The sequence below is a fragment of the Arachis hypogaea genome, chromosome 17, assembly GCF_003086295.3.
Source record: "Arachis hypogaea cultivar Tifrunner chromosome 17, arahy.Tifrunner.gnm2.J5K5, whole genome shotgun sequence".
Lineage (NCBI taxonomy): Eukaryota > Viridiplantae > Streptophyta > Magnoliopsida > Fabales > Fabaceae > Arachis > Arachis hypogaea.
This window is the reverse complement of record NC_092052.1, coordinates 22,268,149-22,284,503: the sequence shown is the minus strand read 5'-3', so window position 1 is coordinate 22,284,503 and position 16,355 is coordinate 22,268,149. Positions and strand designations below refer to the sequence as shown.

The window sequence follows — 16,355 nt, the reverse complement described above, 5'->3', positions numbered from 1 at the left end:
GGCTGGCGTCCAAGCAAACAGGTCACCGTTAGCCCTGATCATTTCCATTAGGGGCTCCTTCAGGTCGTGTGGTAGGTTTCTGTTCACAAAAGTGAACTTCTCCTCTGTGTCGCCGACTCTGAATTTCTCTAAGTTCCCTTCCGGCTCGGGTCTGGGTTTGTCTTCGACTCTAGCGTCTAGGTCGGCAAGGAACACCCCCGATGCTTCCTTGGACTTCTTCCTTAAGGAGGGACTGGCATTGTCGCAGGCGACTGCCGTTTCCAAATCTCCTTTTATGGATCCCACAGATCTGTCATCAGCCACAAACTTTATTACCAGCATCTTTGTATTGATCACTGCCCTAAGATCATTGATGGTCTTCCTCCCTAGGATGATGTTGTAGGCTGTGGAGTCGCGCAGAACCACGAACTCAGCCATTACCGATCTTTGCTCCCGTCCTAGTCCTACTGATATCGGTAGGGAGATTATCCCATCTGGCTTGATGAAGTGGCCGCCTAATCCTACAACACTGTGCTAGTGGGTCTTTAAGTCGGTGTCCCGCAGACCCAAGGCATCGAACACATTGCGAAACATGATATTCGAGTCAGCCCCGGTGTCTACGAGGATGCGCTTGATGAGGCCGGTTCCCACTCTGGCCGTGATGACCATGGGAGGGCTTTCTGCAATTTCGTCAAACCACTGGTCTTCCAGACTGAATGAGATCGGTGGCGACCTCGACCTCTTGGGGCTTTGCGCGGAAGATGAGGAATCCGCCAGGACTTTGGCATCTTTCTTGTGTGCCGACTTCGACCTTGGAAGTGCGTCTCTTGCTGTTACCACGTTCACTATGGTGAGGCCTTGTTCGTTGTCGTCTTGGTCGTGACGTCATTTTACTGCGCGGGTCTTGTCCTCTCCCTCGCGGTCGCGATCTCGTCTTCTCGGCTCCCTTATGAGATGGGAGAATTCGGCCAGTTTTTCGTCCCAGATCGCTTGTTCTAATGCATCCTTGAGGTCGAAACAGTCCCGTGTCTTATGTCCATAGCCCTTATGATAATCACAATAGAGGCTCTTGTTCCCCCCGGTTCGGTCCTTCAGAGGTCGGGGCTTCGACAAAATTCCCTTCTCGGCTATCTGCTAATAAACTTCTATGATGGGGACGGTGAGGGGGGTGTAGTTGGTGAACTTCTCGACTCGAGGGGATGGCCTGGGCGTCTTGCCCAGTCCGCCATCTCTGGCGTGCTCTTTCTGCCTTTCTCCACCACCGTGCTGCCGAGGTTGGTTGTAGGAGGGCTGCCGTTTGTTGGCAGCCACGACTTGACTGACTTCTTCATCGTTGATATATTCTCTGGCTACGCTTTGGATCCCCTGCATCGTCCACACCGGCTTCATGGTAAGATACTTCCTGAAGTCCTCGTTCAGGAGTCCATTTGTCAGACACAGACTAGCTACCGAATCGGTTAGCCCGTCGATCTCCAAGCATTCGTCGTTGAACCGGTCAAGATATTTTCTGGTCGGCTCACCGGACCTCTGCGTCACCCCGAGCAGATTGATCGGGTGCTTTGCTTTTGCGATTCTGGTAGTAAAATGGGCTAGGAAGGCGTGGCTAATATCTGAAAACCTGGCCACCGAGTCCTGCGGGAGGCTGTTAAACCACCGTATTGCAGGTCCCGCGAGAGTGACCGGGAAGGCGCGACACCTTACCTCGTCACCCACTCCTTCCAGGTTCATTCTGGCCACGAAGGCCGTAAGATTTTCCTGTGGGTCTTGTGTTCCGTCGTACCTCATGTCCGTTGGCTTGTCAAAGTGCTTTGGCAGCCGGACCTCGAGGATGGAACGATGGAATTGGGTTGCGCCCATTATCACGGGTCTTTGTGCTCTCCTTGGTCTTCCCTTGCCATCTTCCCGTCGTCCGTCCTCCCGGTCGCGTCTCCTTTCTCGTTTGGTGTATATGATGGGGTCGCGACATCTTCTTGGGTGTCCTTCCTCCCAGGCACTTTTGGGTTCAGATCGTGGGCTCGGTGTCCGCCGGGAGTGACTTCTCGGAAGAGACCGGGAGTAGCTTGATTCGGGAGTTCGTCGATGATGTTCCTAATCTGCCAGCTGACACTCCAGGTTCTGCATCCTGTGACACAGTTTTTGCATTATCCTGGCGCTGTTGTCGCCTGTTCCCCCAAAGGGGCGTCTTTCTTGAGATCGTGAGGTTCGTCGTGGAAGGGACCTCGTGCGCTCCCAGGAGGAAGCCACGGAGGCTTCCCCTCTGCGCTCGGCCTCGCGGCCTGTTCCTCCTGGGTCCAGTACAACGTCCATTCAAGCTTCCCCACGGACGGCGCCAAATGTACGGTATGTCGGGTACCGGACGGTTCGGGTTGGTACTTCAGTTGATGAGAGGGGGAATCGCCTGGTTCCGGGTTGCTGGATGGGAAGAGGGGTAACCGGCTTCCCAAGCTCTTCGTGTGGAGAGGGGGTGTCACCTTCAAAGACACTCCGACGCTCTAGTCAGTCAAGTGTGCAGGCGAAAAGTGAGAGAATGGTATGTGACGTACCTTGGGGGAGGGGTAGGACCCTCCCTATATATACCGTGTCAGAGGCGGGTCCCACAAGGGCAGAACCCACCTTCCTCAAAGCTTTTCCATACAGCTGTAGTAGATAGCTGTCTAGGACGTGTGTCCGAGTCGGTACTTGAACGCCTCGCACCCGACCGTTCGGATCGGGTGATTCGTGGGTCGGGTCGGTCCATGTGATGTTTGGGCTAGGCCGTAACAATTACTTAGATAAATAACAATTTTCTTAGAGAATCAATTTGAATAGCTATATGATGTCAATATGTCTATAATCAAACATTTCAAAATAGGAAATAAATTTTAACTAATTAACTTGTAAGATTCTCATTTTAAATACTAATAATATAATGTAGATAATTTTCTCAATTACATTGTCAAATATTGAAAATAAACATGATATCTACAAAACCATTAGGTGCATGGATAAAGTTTTGTCATTACTTACTTAAATCTTTATTTCTTCAATAACGGGTCTGTTTTGATAATTACTGTGAAATTTTTTTAACTATATACTAGATATGGATAAAGCTGGATTTTAGAGTCATGAGATAGTACATAATATAAGCAAGGAGTGAATAATTTTTTAGACTTTGCTTTTACTAATGCATCGTCAGATAGAATGATTAAATGTTCGTGTCCAAAGTGTGGTTTCCAACTTATGCAAACAAGAGAAGATGTATACGATCACCTATTGCTTAGGCCCTTTCCTCCCGGGTACACTGTTTGGATTCGTCATGGTGAGAAACCTATCAGATCCTATGCCACGTGAAGCCAGTAGATTCCTGACAGAATATTTCTGGCCAGGTCAATATGATGTTGACGAGAAAATTTGGCCTTTTATTTAAACAATTTACATTGTGTCTCTTAATTTAATGGTCCGGATTGCAGTATTACCTATTTCACTACTTTAACAATTAATTGATTTATGATTAGTAAGGTATAAGTTCGAAGAAGCCTATTATAAACATATGCTCAATTGAAATTAGCATTAATTTATACATATTTTACGTATTTCTTTTAGATTTATGCTTGAATACTGATGAGCGGATAATTTATACGCTTTTTGACATTGTTTTTAGTATGTTTTTAGTAGGATCTAGTTACTTTTAGGGATGTTTTTAATAGATTTTGTGTTAAATTCACATTTCTGGACTTTACTATGAGTTTGTGTGTTTTTCTGTGATTTCAGGTATTTTCTGGCTGAAATTGAGGGACTTGAGCAGAAATCAGATTCAGAGGTTGAAAAAGGACTGCTGATGCTGTTGGATTCTGACCTCCCTGCACTCAAAGTGGATTTTCTGGTGCTACAGAACTTGAAATGGCGCGCTTCTAATTGCGTTGGAAAGTAGACATCCAGGGCTTTCCAGCAATATATAATAGTCCATACTTTGGCCAAGAATTGATGACGTAAACTGGCGTTTAACGCCAGCTTTCTACCCAAATCTGGCGTCCAGCGCCAGAAAAGGATCCAAAACCAGAGTTGAACGCCCAAACTGGCACAAAAACTGGCGTTCAACTCCACAAATGGCCTCTGCACGTGCAACACTTAAGCTCAGCCCAAACACACACCAAGTGGGCCCCGGAAATGGATTTATACATCAAATACTTACTCATGTAAACCCTAGTAGCTAGTTTATTATAAATAGGACCTCTTACTATTGTATTAGGCATCTTTGGATTACCTTATGATCCTTTGATCACGTTTTAGGGGGCTGGCCATCTCGGCCATGCCTGGACCTTTCACTTATGTATTTTCAACGGTAGAGTTTCTACACTCCATAGATTAAGGTGTGGAGCTCTGCTGTTCCTCAAAGATTAATGCAAAGTACTACTGTTTTCTATTCAATTCATCTTATTTCGCTTCTAAGATATTCATTCTCACTTCAACCTGAATGTGATGAACGTGACAATCATCATCATTCCCTATGAACGCGTGCCTGACAACCACTTCCGTTCTACCTTCGACTGAATGAGTATCTCTTAGATCTCTTAATCAGAATCTTCGTGGTGTAAGCTAGAATGATGGCGGCATTCAAGAGAATCCGAAAGGTCTAAACCTTGTCTGTGGTATTCCAAGTAGGATTCAATGATTGAATGACTGTGACGAGCTCCAAACTCGCGATTGCTGGGCGTTAGTGACAGACGCAAAAGGATAGTAAATCCTATTCCAGCATGATCGAGAACCGACAGATGAATAGCCATGCCGTGACAGGGTGCGTTGACCATTTTCACTGAGAGGATAAGATGAAGCCATTGACAAGGGTGATGCATCCAGACGATTAGCCGTGCCGTGACCGGGCATTGGATCATTTTCCCGAGAGATGACCGAAAGTAGCCATTGACAGTGGTGATGTATCACATAAAGCCAGCCATGGAAAGGAGTAAGACTGATTGGATGAAGATAGCAGGAAAGCAGAGGTTCAGAGGAACGAAAGCATCTCCATTCGCTTATCTGAAATTCTCACCAATGAATTACATAAGTATTTCTATCCCTATTTTATTATATTATTTTCGAAAACTCTATAACCATTTGATATCCGCCTGACTGAGATTTACAAGGTGACCATAGCTTGCTTCATACCGACAATCTTCGTGGGATTCGACCCTTACTCACGTAAGGTATTACTTGGACGACCCAGTGCACTTGCTGGTTAGTTATGCGACGTTGTGAAGATATGTTTAGACCATGGTCCTGTGCATCCGTTTTTGGTGCCATTGCCAGGGAATCAATTTCGAACAACAATTCACAACCCGAGTAGCAATTTCGCATACCAAGTTTTTGGCGCCGTTGCCGGGGATTGTTCGAGTTTGGACAACTGACGGTTCATCTTGTTGCTTAGATTAGGTAATTTTCTTTTTGTTTTCCTTTCAAAAATTTTTCAAAAACCTTTCAAAAATTTCTCACTTGTTTTCGAAAAAAAAATGTTTTCAAAAATATTATTTTTCTTCAGAATTTTTAAGAATGAATTCTAGTGTTTCATGAAGCATGTTGAAGCCTATCTGGATGTAAAGCCATACCCAAACTGCTTTGGGATTGGTCTTCAACTAATCACCTCAATGGAGTCATACCCAATTCTTCTGGATAGGGCATGTTAGGCTTGTCATGTCTGAATTACACTCATATTTTTATTAAAGCTTGGCTGGCTATTAAGCCATGCCTGACCCTTTGATTTTGGAGCTTTAAGACTAACATGGCAAGATTCCTGGAATTCATATTAAAAATTTTGGAATCCTTATTTTTATTTTTCACAATAATTTTCGAAAAAAATTAAAAGAAAATACAAAAAAATCATAGAATCATAAAAATCAAAAATATTTTTGTGTTCTTGTTTGAGTCTTGAGTCATGTTATAAGTTTGGTGTCAATTGCATGTGCATCTTGCATTTTTCGAAAATTCTCATGCATTCATAGTGTTCTTCATGATCTTCAAGTTGTTCTTGGTAAGTCTTCTTGTTTGATCTTTGCATTTGCATGTTTTGTGTCTTTTCTTGTTTTTCATATGCATTCTTGAATTCTTAGTGTCTAAGCATTAAAGAATTCTAAGTTTGGTGTCTTGCATGTTTTCTTTGCATTAAAAATTTTTCAAAAATGTGTTCTTGATATTCATCATGATCTTCATAGTGTTCTTGGTGTTCATCTTGACATTCATAGCATTCTTGCATGCATCACATGTTTTGATCTAAAAATTTCATGCATTGCATCTTTTTAGTGTTCTTCTCTCTCATCATAAAAATTCAAAAAAATCAAAAAATATCTTTCCCTTTTTCTCTCCTCAAATTCGAAAATTTGGATTAACTTTTTCAAAAAATTTTAAAATCAAGTTGTTTCTTATGAGTCAAATCAAATTTTCAATTTGAAAATCTTATCTTTTTCAAAATCTTTTTCAAAAATAAAATCTTTTTCAAACTTCTTAGTAATTTTCGAAAATTCCAAAAATATTTTTCAAAAATCTTTTTCTTATTTTTATATCAAATTTTCGAAAATAACAATAACAATTAATGTTTTAATTCAAAAATTTCAAGTTTGTTACTTGCTTGTTAAGAAAGATTCAAACTTTAAGTTCTAGAATCATATCTTGTGATTTTTTGTGAATCAAGTCATTAATTGTGATTTTAAAAATCATATTTTTTTCAAAAACTAACTTCTATCATATCTTTTCAAAAATATCTTCTTATCTTAACTTTTTCAAAAATTTGATTTCAAAATATCTTTTCTAACTTCCTAACTTCTTATCTTTTCAAAATTGTTTCAACTAACTAACTAACTTTTTTTTGTTTGTTTCTTATCTTTTTCAAAACCACCTAACTAACTCTCTCTCTCTAATTTTCGAAAATATCTTCCCTCTTTTTCAAAAATTTCTTTTTGATTAACTAATTATTTTTATTTTTGATTTTAAAAAAAAATTTCGAAAAAATACTAACCTTTTTCAAAAACTATTTTCGAAAATCACTAACTCTTTTTCAAAAATTATTTTCGAAAATTCTCCCTCTCCCATCTTATTCTATTTATTTATTCATTTACTAACATCTCATCTCACATCTCTACCCTCCTCACAGTTCTGTTTCTTCCATTACATTACATTCTTTGTCTCCCTCTTTTCTCCCACTCACAAAGGGATCCCTATACTGTGGTATAAAAGATCTCTATTATTATTATTTTTCTGTGCCCTCTTCTTTGTCATATGAGCAGGAGCAAGGACAAGAATATTCTTGTTGAAGCAGATCCAGAACCTGAAAGGACTCTGAAGAGAAAATTAAGAGAAGCTAAATTACAACAATCTAGAGATAACCTTTCAGAAATTTTCGAACAGGAAGAGGAGATGGCAGCCGAAAATAATAATAATGCAAGGAGGATGCTTGGTGACTTTACTGCACCTAATTCCAATTTACATGGAAGAAGCATCTCCATTCCTGCCATTGGAGCAAACAACTTTGAGCTGAAACCTCAATTAGTTTCTCTGATGCAGCAGAACTGCAAGTTTCATGGACTTCCATCTGAAGATCCTTTTCAGTTCTTAACTGAATTCTTGCAGATATGTGATACTGTTAAGACTAATGGAGTAGATCCTAAAGTCTACAGGCTCATGCTTTTCCCTTTTGTTGTAAGAGACAGAGCTAGAATATGGTTGGACTCTCAATCTAAAGATAGCCTGAACTCTTGGGATAAGCTGGTCAAGGCTTTCTTAGCCAAGTTCTTTCCTCCTCAAAAGCTGAGCAAGCTTAGAGTGGATGTTCAAACCTTCAGACAGAAAGAAGGTGAATCCCTCTATGAAGCTTGGGAGAGATACAAAGGACTGACCAAAAAGTGTCCTTCTGACATGCTTTCAGAATGGACCATCCTGGATATATTCTATGATGGTTTATCTGAGTTATCAAAGATGTCATTGGATACTTCTGCAGGTGGATCCATTCACCTAAAGAAAATGCCTGCAGAAGCTCAAGAACTCATTGACATGGTTGCTAATAACCAGTTCATGTATACTTCTGAGAGGAATCCTGTGAATAATGGGACGCCTATGAAGAAGGGAGTTCTTGAGGTTGATACTCTGAATGCCATATTGGCTAAGAACAAAATATTGACTCAGCAAGTCAATATGATTTCTCAGAGTCTGAATGGAATTCAAGCTGCATCCAACAGTACTCAAGAGGCTTCTCCTGAAGAAGAAGCTTATGATCCTGAGAACCCTGCAATAGCAGAGGTGAATTACTTAGGTGAACCTTATGGAAACACCTATAACTCATCATGGAGAAATCATCCAAATTTCTCATGGAAGGATCAAAAGCCTCAACAAGGCTTTAATAATGGTGGAAGAAACAGGTTTAACAATAATAAACCTTTTCCATCATCCACTCAGCAACAGACAGAGAACTCTGAACAAAATACTTCTAATTTGGCAAACTTAGTCTCTGATCTGTCCAAGGCCACTGTGAGTTTCATGACTGAAACAAGGTCCTCCATTAGAAATTTGGAAGCACAAGTGGGCCAGCTGAGTAAGAGGATCACTAAAATCCCTCCTAGTACTCTCCCAAGCAATACAGAAAAGAATCCAAAAAGAGAGTGCAAGGCCATTGACATAAGCAAAATGGCCGAACCCAATGAGGGAGAGGAGGATGTGAATCCCAAGGAGGAAGACCTCCTGGGACGTCCAGTGACCAATAAGGAGCTTCCCTCTGAGGAACCAAAGGAATCTGAAACTCATCTAGAGACCATAGAGATTCCATTGAACCTCCTTATGCCCTTCATGAGCTCTGATGAGTATTCCTCTTCTGAAGAGAATGAGGATGTTACTGAAGAGCAAACTGCCAAGTTTCTTGGTGCAATCATGAAGCTAAATGCCAAATTATTTGGCATTGATACTTGGGAAGTTGAACCTCCCTTGTTCATCAATGAACTAAGTGATCTGGATCAACTGACATTGCCTCAGAAGAGACAGGATCCTGGGAAGTTCATAATACCTTGTACCATAGGCACCATGATCTTTAAGGCTCTGTGTGACCTTGGTTCAGGAATAAACCTCATTCCCCTCTCTGTAATAGAGAAACTGGGAATCTATGGGGTGCAAGCTGCTAAAATCTCATTAGAGATGGCAGACAATTCAAGAAAACAGGCATATGGACAAGTAGAGGACGTGTTAGTAAAGGTTGAAGGCCTTTACATCCCTGCTGATTTCATAGTCCTGGATACTGGAAAGGAAGAGGATGAATCCATCATCCTAGGAAGACCTTTCCTGGCCACAGCAAGAGCTGTGATTGATGTTGACAGAGGTGAACTAGTCCTTCAATGGAATGAGGACTCCCTTGTGTTTAAAACTCAAGGATCTCCCTCTGCAACCATGGAGAGGAAGCATGAAAAGCTTCTCTCAAAGCAGAGTCAACCCAAGCCCCCACAGTCAAACTCTAAGTTTGGTGTTGGGAGGCCACAACCAAACTCTAAGTTTGGTGTTGAACTCCCATATCCAAACTCTAAGTTTGGTGTTGGAGAGTTTCAACAATGCTCTGAACATCTGTGAGGCTCCATGAGAGCCCACTGTCAAGCTATTGACATTAAAGAAGCGCTTGTTGGGAGGCAACCCAATTTTTATTTATCTAACTATATTTTTCTTAGTTATATGTCTTTATAGGTTCATGATCATGAGGAGTCACAAAATAAATATAAAAATTGAAAACGGAATCAAAAATAGCAGAAGAAAAATCACACCCTGGAGGAGCATCTGCTTGGCGTTCAACGCCAGAACAGAGCATGGTTCTGGTGCTGAACGCCCAAAATGGGCAGCATCCTGGCGCTGAATGCCCAGAACAAGCATGGTTCTGGCGTTCAACGCCAGAAATGGCAACAAATAGGCGTTGAACGCCCAAAATGGGCACCAACCTGGCGCTGAACGCCCAGAGTTGTGTGCAAGGGCATTTTACATGCCTAAATTGGTGCAGGGATGTAAATGCCTTGACACCTCAAGATCTGTGGACCTCACAGGATCATCTCAGGATCTGTGGACCCCACAGGATCCCCACCTTCCTTCCTCATAATCCTAGTTTTTTTTTCCACATCATCTTCTTCATCTATTCCTTCTTCTTTTGCTCGAGGGCGAGCAACATTCTAAGTTTGGTGTGGTAAAACAATTATGTAAAGGATCTATAGCTCAGTGGTAGAACATGTGGCTGCAAATCAAGAGATCCCTGAGATACCTCAGGGGATGCACTTCCCTCCACATAAATATTAGGAGCAAATCAACACCTCCCTAGGAGAATTGAGTTCCAATATGGGACAACTAAGGGTGGAACATCAAGAGCACTCCATCATGCTTCATGAAATAAGAGAAGATCAAAAAGCAATGAGGGAGGAGCAACAAAGACAAGGAAGATACATAGAAGAGCTCAAGGACATCATTGGTTCCTCAAGAAGGAAACGCCACCATCACTAAGGTGGATTCATTCCTTGTTCTTATTTCGACTGTTTTTCGTTTTCTATGTTATGTGCTTATCTATGTTTGTGTCTTCATTACATGATCATTAGTAGTAGTAACTATGTCTTAAAGTTATGAATGTCCTATGAATCCATCACCTCTCTTAAATGAAAAATGTTTTAATTCAAAAGAACAAGAAGTACATGAGTTTCGAATTTATCCTTGAACTTAATTTAATTATATTGATGTGGTGACAATGCTTCTTGTTTTCTGAATGTATGCTTGAACAGTGCATATGTCTTTTGAAGTTGTTGTTTAAGAATGTTAAATATGTTGGCTATTGAAAGAATGATGACTAGGAGACATGTTATTTGATAATCTGAAAAATCATAAAAATGATTCTTGAAGCAAGAAAAAGCAGCAAAGAACAAAGCTTGCAGAAAAAATAAAAAAAAATAGGCGAAAAAAAATAGAAAGAAAAAGAAAAAGCAAGCAGAAAAAGCCAAAGCTCTTAAAACCAAGAGGCAAGAGCAAAAAGCCAATAACCCTTAAAACCAAAAGGCAAGGGAAATAAAAAGGATCCCAAGGCTTTGAGCATCAGTGGATAGGAGGGCCTAAAGGAATAAAATCCTGGTCTAAGCGGCTAAACCAAGCTGTCCCTAACCATGTGCTTGTGGCGTGTAGGTGTCAAGTGAAAACTTGAGACTGAGCGGTTAAAGTCAAGGTCCAAAGCAAAAAAAAAGAGTGTGCTTAAGAACCCTGGACACCTCTAATTGGGGACTTTAGCAAAGCTGAGTCACAATCTGAAAGGGTTCACCCAATTATGTGTCTGTGGCATTTATGCATCCGGTGGTAATACTGGAAAACAAAGTGCTTAGGGCCACGGCCAAGACTCATAAAGAAGCTGTGTTCAAGAATCATCATACTGAACTAAGAGAGTCAATAACACTATTCGAAATCTGAAGTTCCTATAGATGCCAATCATTCTGAACCTCAATGGATAAAGTGAGATGCCAAAACTATTCAAGAGGCAAAAAGCTATAAGTCCCGCTCATATGATTGAAGCTCTGTTTCATTGATAGTTTGGAATTTATAGTATATTCTATTCTTTTTATCCTATTTTGATTTTCAGTTGCTTGGGGACAAGCAACAATTTAAGTTTGGTGTTGTGATGAGCGGATAATTTATACGCTTTTTGACATTGTTTTTAGTATGTTTTTAGTAGGATCTAGTTACTTTTAGGGATGTTTTTAATAGATTTTGTGTTAAATTCACATTTCTGGACTTTACTATGAGTTTGTGTGTTTTTCTGTGATTTCAGGTATTTTCTGGCTGAAATTGAGGGACTTGAGCAGAAATCAGATTTAGAGGTTGAAAAAGGACTGCTGATGCTGTTGGATTCTGACCTCCCTGCACTCAAAGTGGATTTTCTGGAGCTACAGAACTCGAAATGGCGCGCTTCCAATTGCGTTGGAAAGTAGACATCCAGGGCTTTTCAGCAATATATAATAGTCCATACTTTGGCTAAGAATTGATGACGTAAACTGGCGTTCAACGCCAGCTTTCTACCCAAATCTGGCGTCCAGCGCCAGAAAAGGATCCAAAACCAGAGTTGAACGCCCAAACTGGCACAAAAACTGGCGTTCAACTCCACAAATGGCCTCTGTACGTGCAACACTTAAGCTCAGCCCAAACACACACCAAGTGGGCCCCGGAAGTGGATTTATACATCAAATACTTACTCATGTAAACCCTAGTAGCTAGTTTATTATAAATAGGACCTCTTACTATTGTATTAGGCATCTTTGGATTACCTTATGATCCTTTGATCACGTTTTAGGGGGCTGGCCATCTCGGCCATGCCTGGACCTTTCACTTATGTATTTTCAACGGTAGAGTTTCTACACTCCATAGATTAAGGTGTGGAGCTCTGCTGTTCCTCAAAGATTAATGCAAAGTACTACTGTTTTCTATTCAATTCATCTTATTTCGCTTCTAAGATATTCATTCGCACTTCAACCTGAATGTGATGAACGTGACAATCATCATCATTCCCTATGAACGCGTGCCTGACAACCACTTCCGTTCTACCTTCGACTGAATGAGTATCTCTTAGATCTCTTAATCAGAATCTTCGTGGTGTAAGCTAGAATGATGGCGGCATTCAAGAGAATCCGAAAGGTCTAAACCTTGTCTGTGGTATTCCGAGTAGGATTCAATGATTGAATGACTGTGACGAGCTCCAAACTCGCGATTGCTGGGCGTTAGTGACAGACGCAAAAGGATAGTAAATCCTATTCCAGCATGATCGAGAACTGACAGATGAATAGCCGTGCCGTGACAGGGTGCGTTGACCATTTTCACTGAGAGGATAAGATGAAGCCATTGACAAGGGTGATGCCTCCAGACGATTAGCCGTGCCGTGACAGGGCATTGGATCATTTTCCCGAGAGATGACCGAAAGTAGCCATTGACAGTGGTGATGTATCACATAAAGCCAGCCATGGAAATGAGTAAGACTGATTGGATGAAGATAGCAGGAAAGCAGAGGTTCAGAGGAACGAATGCATCTCCATTCGCTTATCTGAAATTCTCACCAATGAATTACATAAGTATTTCTATCCCTATTTTATTATATTATTTTCGAAAACTCTATAACCATTTGATATCCGCCTGACTGAGATTTACAAGGTGACCATAGCTTGCTTCATACCGACAATCTTCGTGGGATTCGACCCTTACTCACGTAAGGTATTACTTGGACGACCCAGTGCACTTGCTGGTTAGTTATGCGACGTTGTGAAGATATGTTTAGACCATGGTCCTGTGCATCCGTTTTTGGTGCCATTGCCAGGGAATCAATTTCGAACAACAATTCACAACCCGAGTAGCAATTTCGCATACCAAATACAAACATAGAAGTTCTTATACTAAATGAGAAAATCTCATTTTCAAGATTGTTCAACTAATTAAATATACCCTTAAATTAATTTTTTAACGTAAAACGAGTGATATGGTTTTAGGTAACAATAACTCAGACGTATTTGTCAAAATAAATTTATTAGAATATATCAAAAATTAAAATACAGGCAAACTCAATTTAATTACTAATGGAAAACTCTAATTTTATGAAAGACAACATTTTTCTATTACAATGGTGAAGAAACTAGTGAGAAATTAAGTAGTTTATACTCTGTTAGTCTTTAAAAAGATATAACATCCGAATATCGAAGTTAATAGAAATGGTAAAGATGACGGCGGTTGGATTGAAACCGCCGCTAAAAAGTAAACGTTGAATCAGGATTCCTTCCACCAATTATGTTTATTTAGCGGCGGTTAAACCATAACCGCCGCTAAAAGCAAACGATTACCAACGCCTCGCATATTTGCCGTCATTTGCCGCGTTTATTGTAGTGAATTGTGTCATTAAGTTGCTATGGATATATCTCAATGAGAGACCTGAGTCCAAGAATTGGAGTTATCTTGTAGTCACTAAAACCAGCACAAAATATTAGCTTGACCCATTCTTTTTCATTTTTCTCCTTGCCAGCGTGTAACACCATCATCTGCATGTCAAAGAAGAGTTGTGTTTGAAGTGATTCATCATCATCTTTCTTCTCATCCTTCATCATCACTATATCTATGATAATTACCTTTCCTCCTTTGCTGCCATTATTCATGATTGCCTCCTTGCATTTCCTCAATATCTTCAAACATTCCTTGTCCTCCCAGTCATGCAAAATCCACTACAGTATTACAACTCAAAGTGAAAGTTATGATAAAAAAAAAAACAATAAAAGAAAAATCCAGTCATGCATGTATACCTTAGCAAAATTATGTGATAAACTGATAATGTGAGGATTATTTTAACTTTTATATAACTGTAGAATATTACATATATAGTTAGCCAGATATATAATACAATTAATGGCTAACAAAGAATGATGAACCATTTATAATTAGTCTTTCAAAAACAAATATCATTTACTCAATGATGATCAAATGAACAAGAATTTAAGTTATTATAATTAACATATTTTTCATTATTATTAATTATATACTACTTTAGTTTAGTTTGTTTTATAATTGTTATATGAGCGAGCTCAATATTTAATATTAATAAATTTTGTTAGAAATGTAATTATTCATATATCTGCTTCTATTTGATTAAATTTTTGAATAAAATAATTTTATAACATGTTCTCAGAATTTTTATAATTAAAAGTTTTATAATTTGACTTTTGTTATTTCTCAAAATATAAAAAATAGCATAAAATAAAAAAATAAAATAACAAAAAAATTTATGTAAAAATTCAAACAAACTTAAAAGAGGTTTAGGTTTGATAAGTGTATTAGAGATATTTTATGCATCTCTTCTCATATGAAAAAGTGATTTCATAACATATATATACATTTAATATATATCAAAAGAATATAATTCTAAATAAAAATAAAAATTAATTAATATTTAACGTTGGTCAACTAATATATAAATCATCACTAATTCTTTTGAAAAAAATATCAAATGAAAACTCATTAAAAGAAATTCAATAGAAGAAACAAAATTATATATAGCAAGCAACTAATAACTATTATATTACCTTTAACAAAATGGCATTAGAGGGAGGAATGACCTCAAACATATCCCCTCCAACATATTTAAGGTTTTCACTTCCTTCCAAGCCAGCAATAACATGTGGGAGATCAAGAACAGTGCACTCTAACGCAGGAAATGATTTTGCAATAGCCTTTGCAACGGTTCCTGTGCCACCACCAACATCAACCAATGATTCCAAACCCTCAAACACACCCTTCCACTTGTCATTAAGTAACAAGTTGCTAACCAATCGAGCATCACTCGCCATGGCATCATTGAAAAGTTCATTAAGTTTAGGCTCATGATCAGCATATCTCCAAAACATGATCCCATGTTCCGTTTCAAATGGTGTGGGATTATCACTTTGGAACCATGTGGACAATTTATGCCATGGATTTGTCAAAATTGGATCAAGCGTGACAAGCAAGAAAGGCCTGATGCTTATAGGGTTTCCCTTAAGCAGCAACACAGACGAGTCAGTTAGAACATAACTTACTTCAAGGTCTTTGTCAGCACCATTCTTGGTAGCGAAGAAGCCGGAATGGATCAAGATTCTCATCAAGCGAATGATGAAGGAGGTTTTTGATGGATGAATTTGCAATGAAGCAATGAGCTTTGAGTGTGGCATAGGCTGGCCATAATTGTGAATGGCATCAGGTATGCCCAACTCAACAGCACATTTAAGAGACATGGAGTTTATAAAATTGAAAATATGATTCCATATGTGGGTTTGAGCTTTCAGAAGTTTGACATTATCAACCTGCTCTCCACTTTGGAATTCCATATATGATCTTTTTTTTTTTAATAAAATTCTAGATTAATAATCTGTCCAAAAAGCTGAACAACTAGATAATTTACCTTATAGAACCTTATACTATCTAGCTTGCCTGGGTCGTGTATTTATAGGATTTTTTATTATAAAATAAAAGGTAAAGTATTGTTTTCGTCTCTAACATTTGGAATGAATTCTATTTCGTTTTTTAACGTTTTAATTGTCCTATTTTTATCCTAAAATATTTAAAAATGACATTAATATTATTTCATCATTAATCTCTCACTAACAATTAAAAAAATTGATGTACTGTTAAAATGTTTTTGTTAAAGCTAAGTTTGGTCAACACTTTTTTTGACTTTTACCCTCTCAACAAGTCTGAATTTCATTCTTCCACTTCTTTCTTTTTCTCTCTTTTACATTATTAATTGTTTAAGAGGAGTTTGAGGAGGAAGAAGAAGGGAATAGGAGAATAGAGTTTAGACTTATTGAGAGGATGAAAATAGGAGAGGAGGATTAAGCAAAATTAGCTATAACAAAAGCATT

The 16,355-nt window shown here is 39.2% G+C and overlaps 2 protein-coding genes and 1 non-coding gene across 3 annotated transcripts; all 3 read right to left on the bottom strand.

Annotated features, from left to right (window-relative positions):
• Positions 1-1,113: 1,113 nt before the first annotated feature.
• Positions 1,114-1,836, bottom strand: LOC112762991 (uncharacterized). The gene has a single exon (XM_025808777.1). It carries the CDS (start codon positions 1,834-1,836, stop codon positions 1,114-1,116), a length of 723 nt encoding a protein of 240 aa, XP_025664562.1.
• A 5,919-nt stretch (positions 1,837-7,755) lies between these two features.
• On the bottom strand, positions 7,756-7,863 carry LOC112768536 (small nucleolar RNA R71). Its single transcript, XR_003185951.1, has one exon. It is a non-coding gene; the product is annotated as a small nucleolar RNA R71 (small nucleolar RNA).
• A 5,987-nt stretch (positions 7,864-13,850) lies between these two features.
• Positions 13,851-15,821, bottom strand: LOC112765634 (trans-resveratrol di-O-methyltransferase-like). Its single transcript, XM_025811520.2, has 2 exons — positions 15,042-15,821; positions 13,851-14,186 (listed from the first exon to the last, which is right to left on the bottom strand). Exons 1-2 carry the CDS (start codon positions 15,819-15,821, stop codon positions 13,875-13,877), a joined length of 1,092 nt encoding a protein of 363 aa, XP_025667305.1. The 3' UTR covers positions 13,851-13,874.
• Positions 15,822-16,355: the final 534 nt, after the last annotated feature.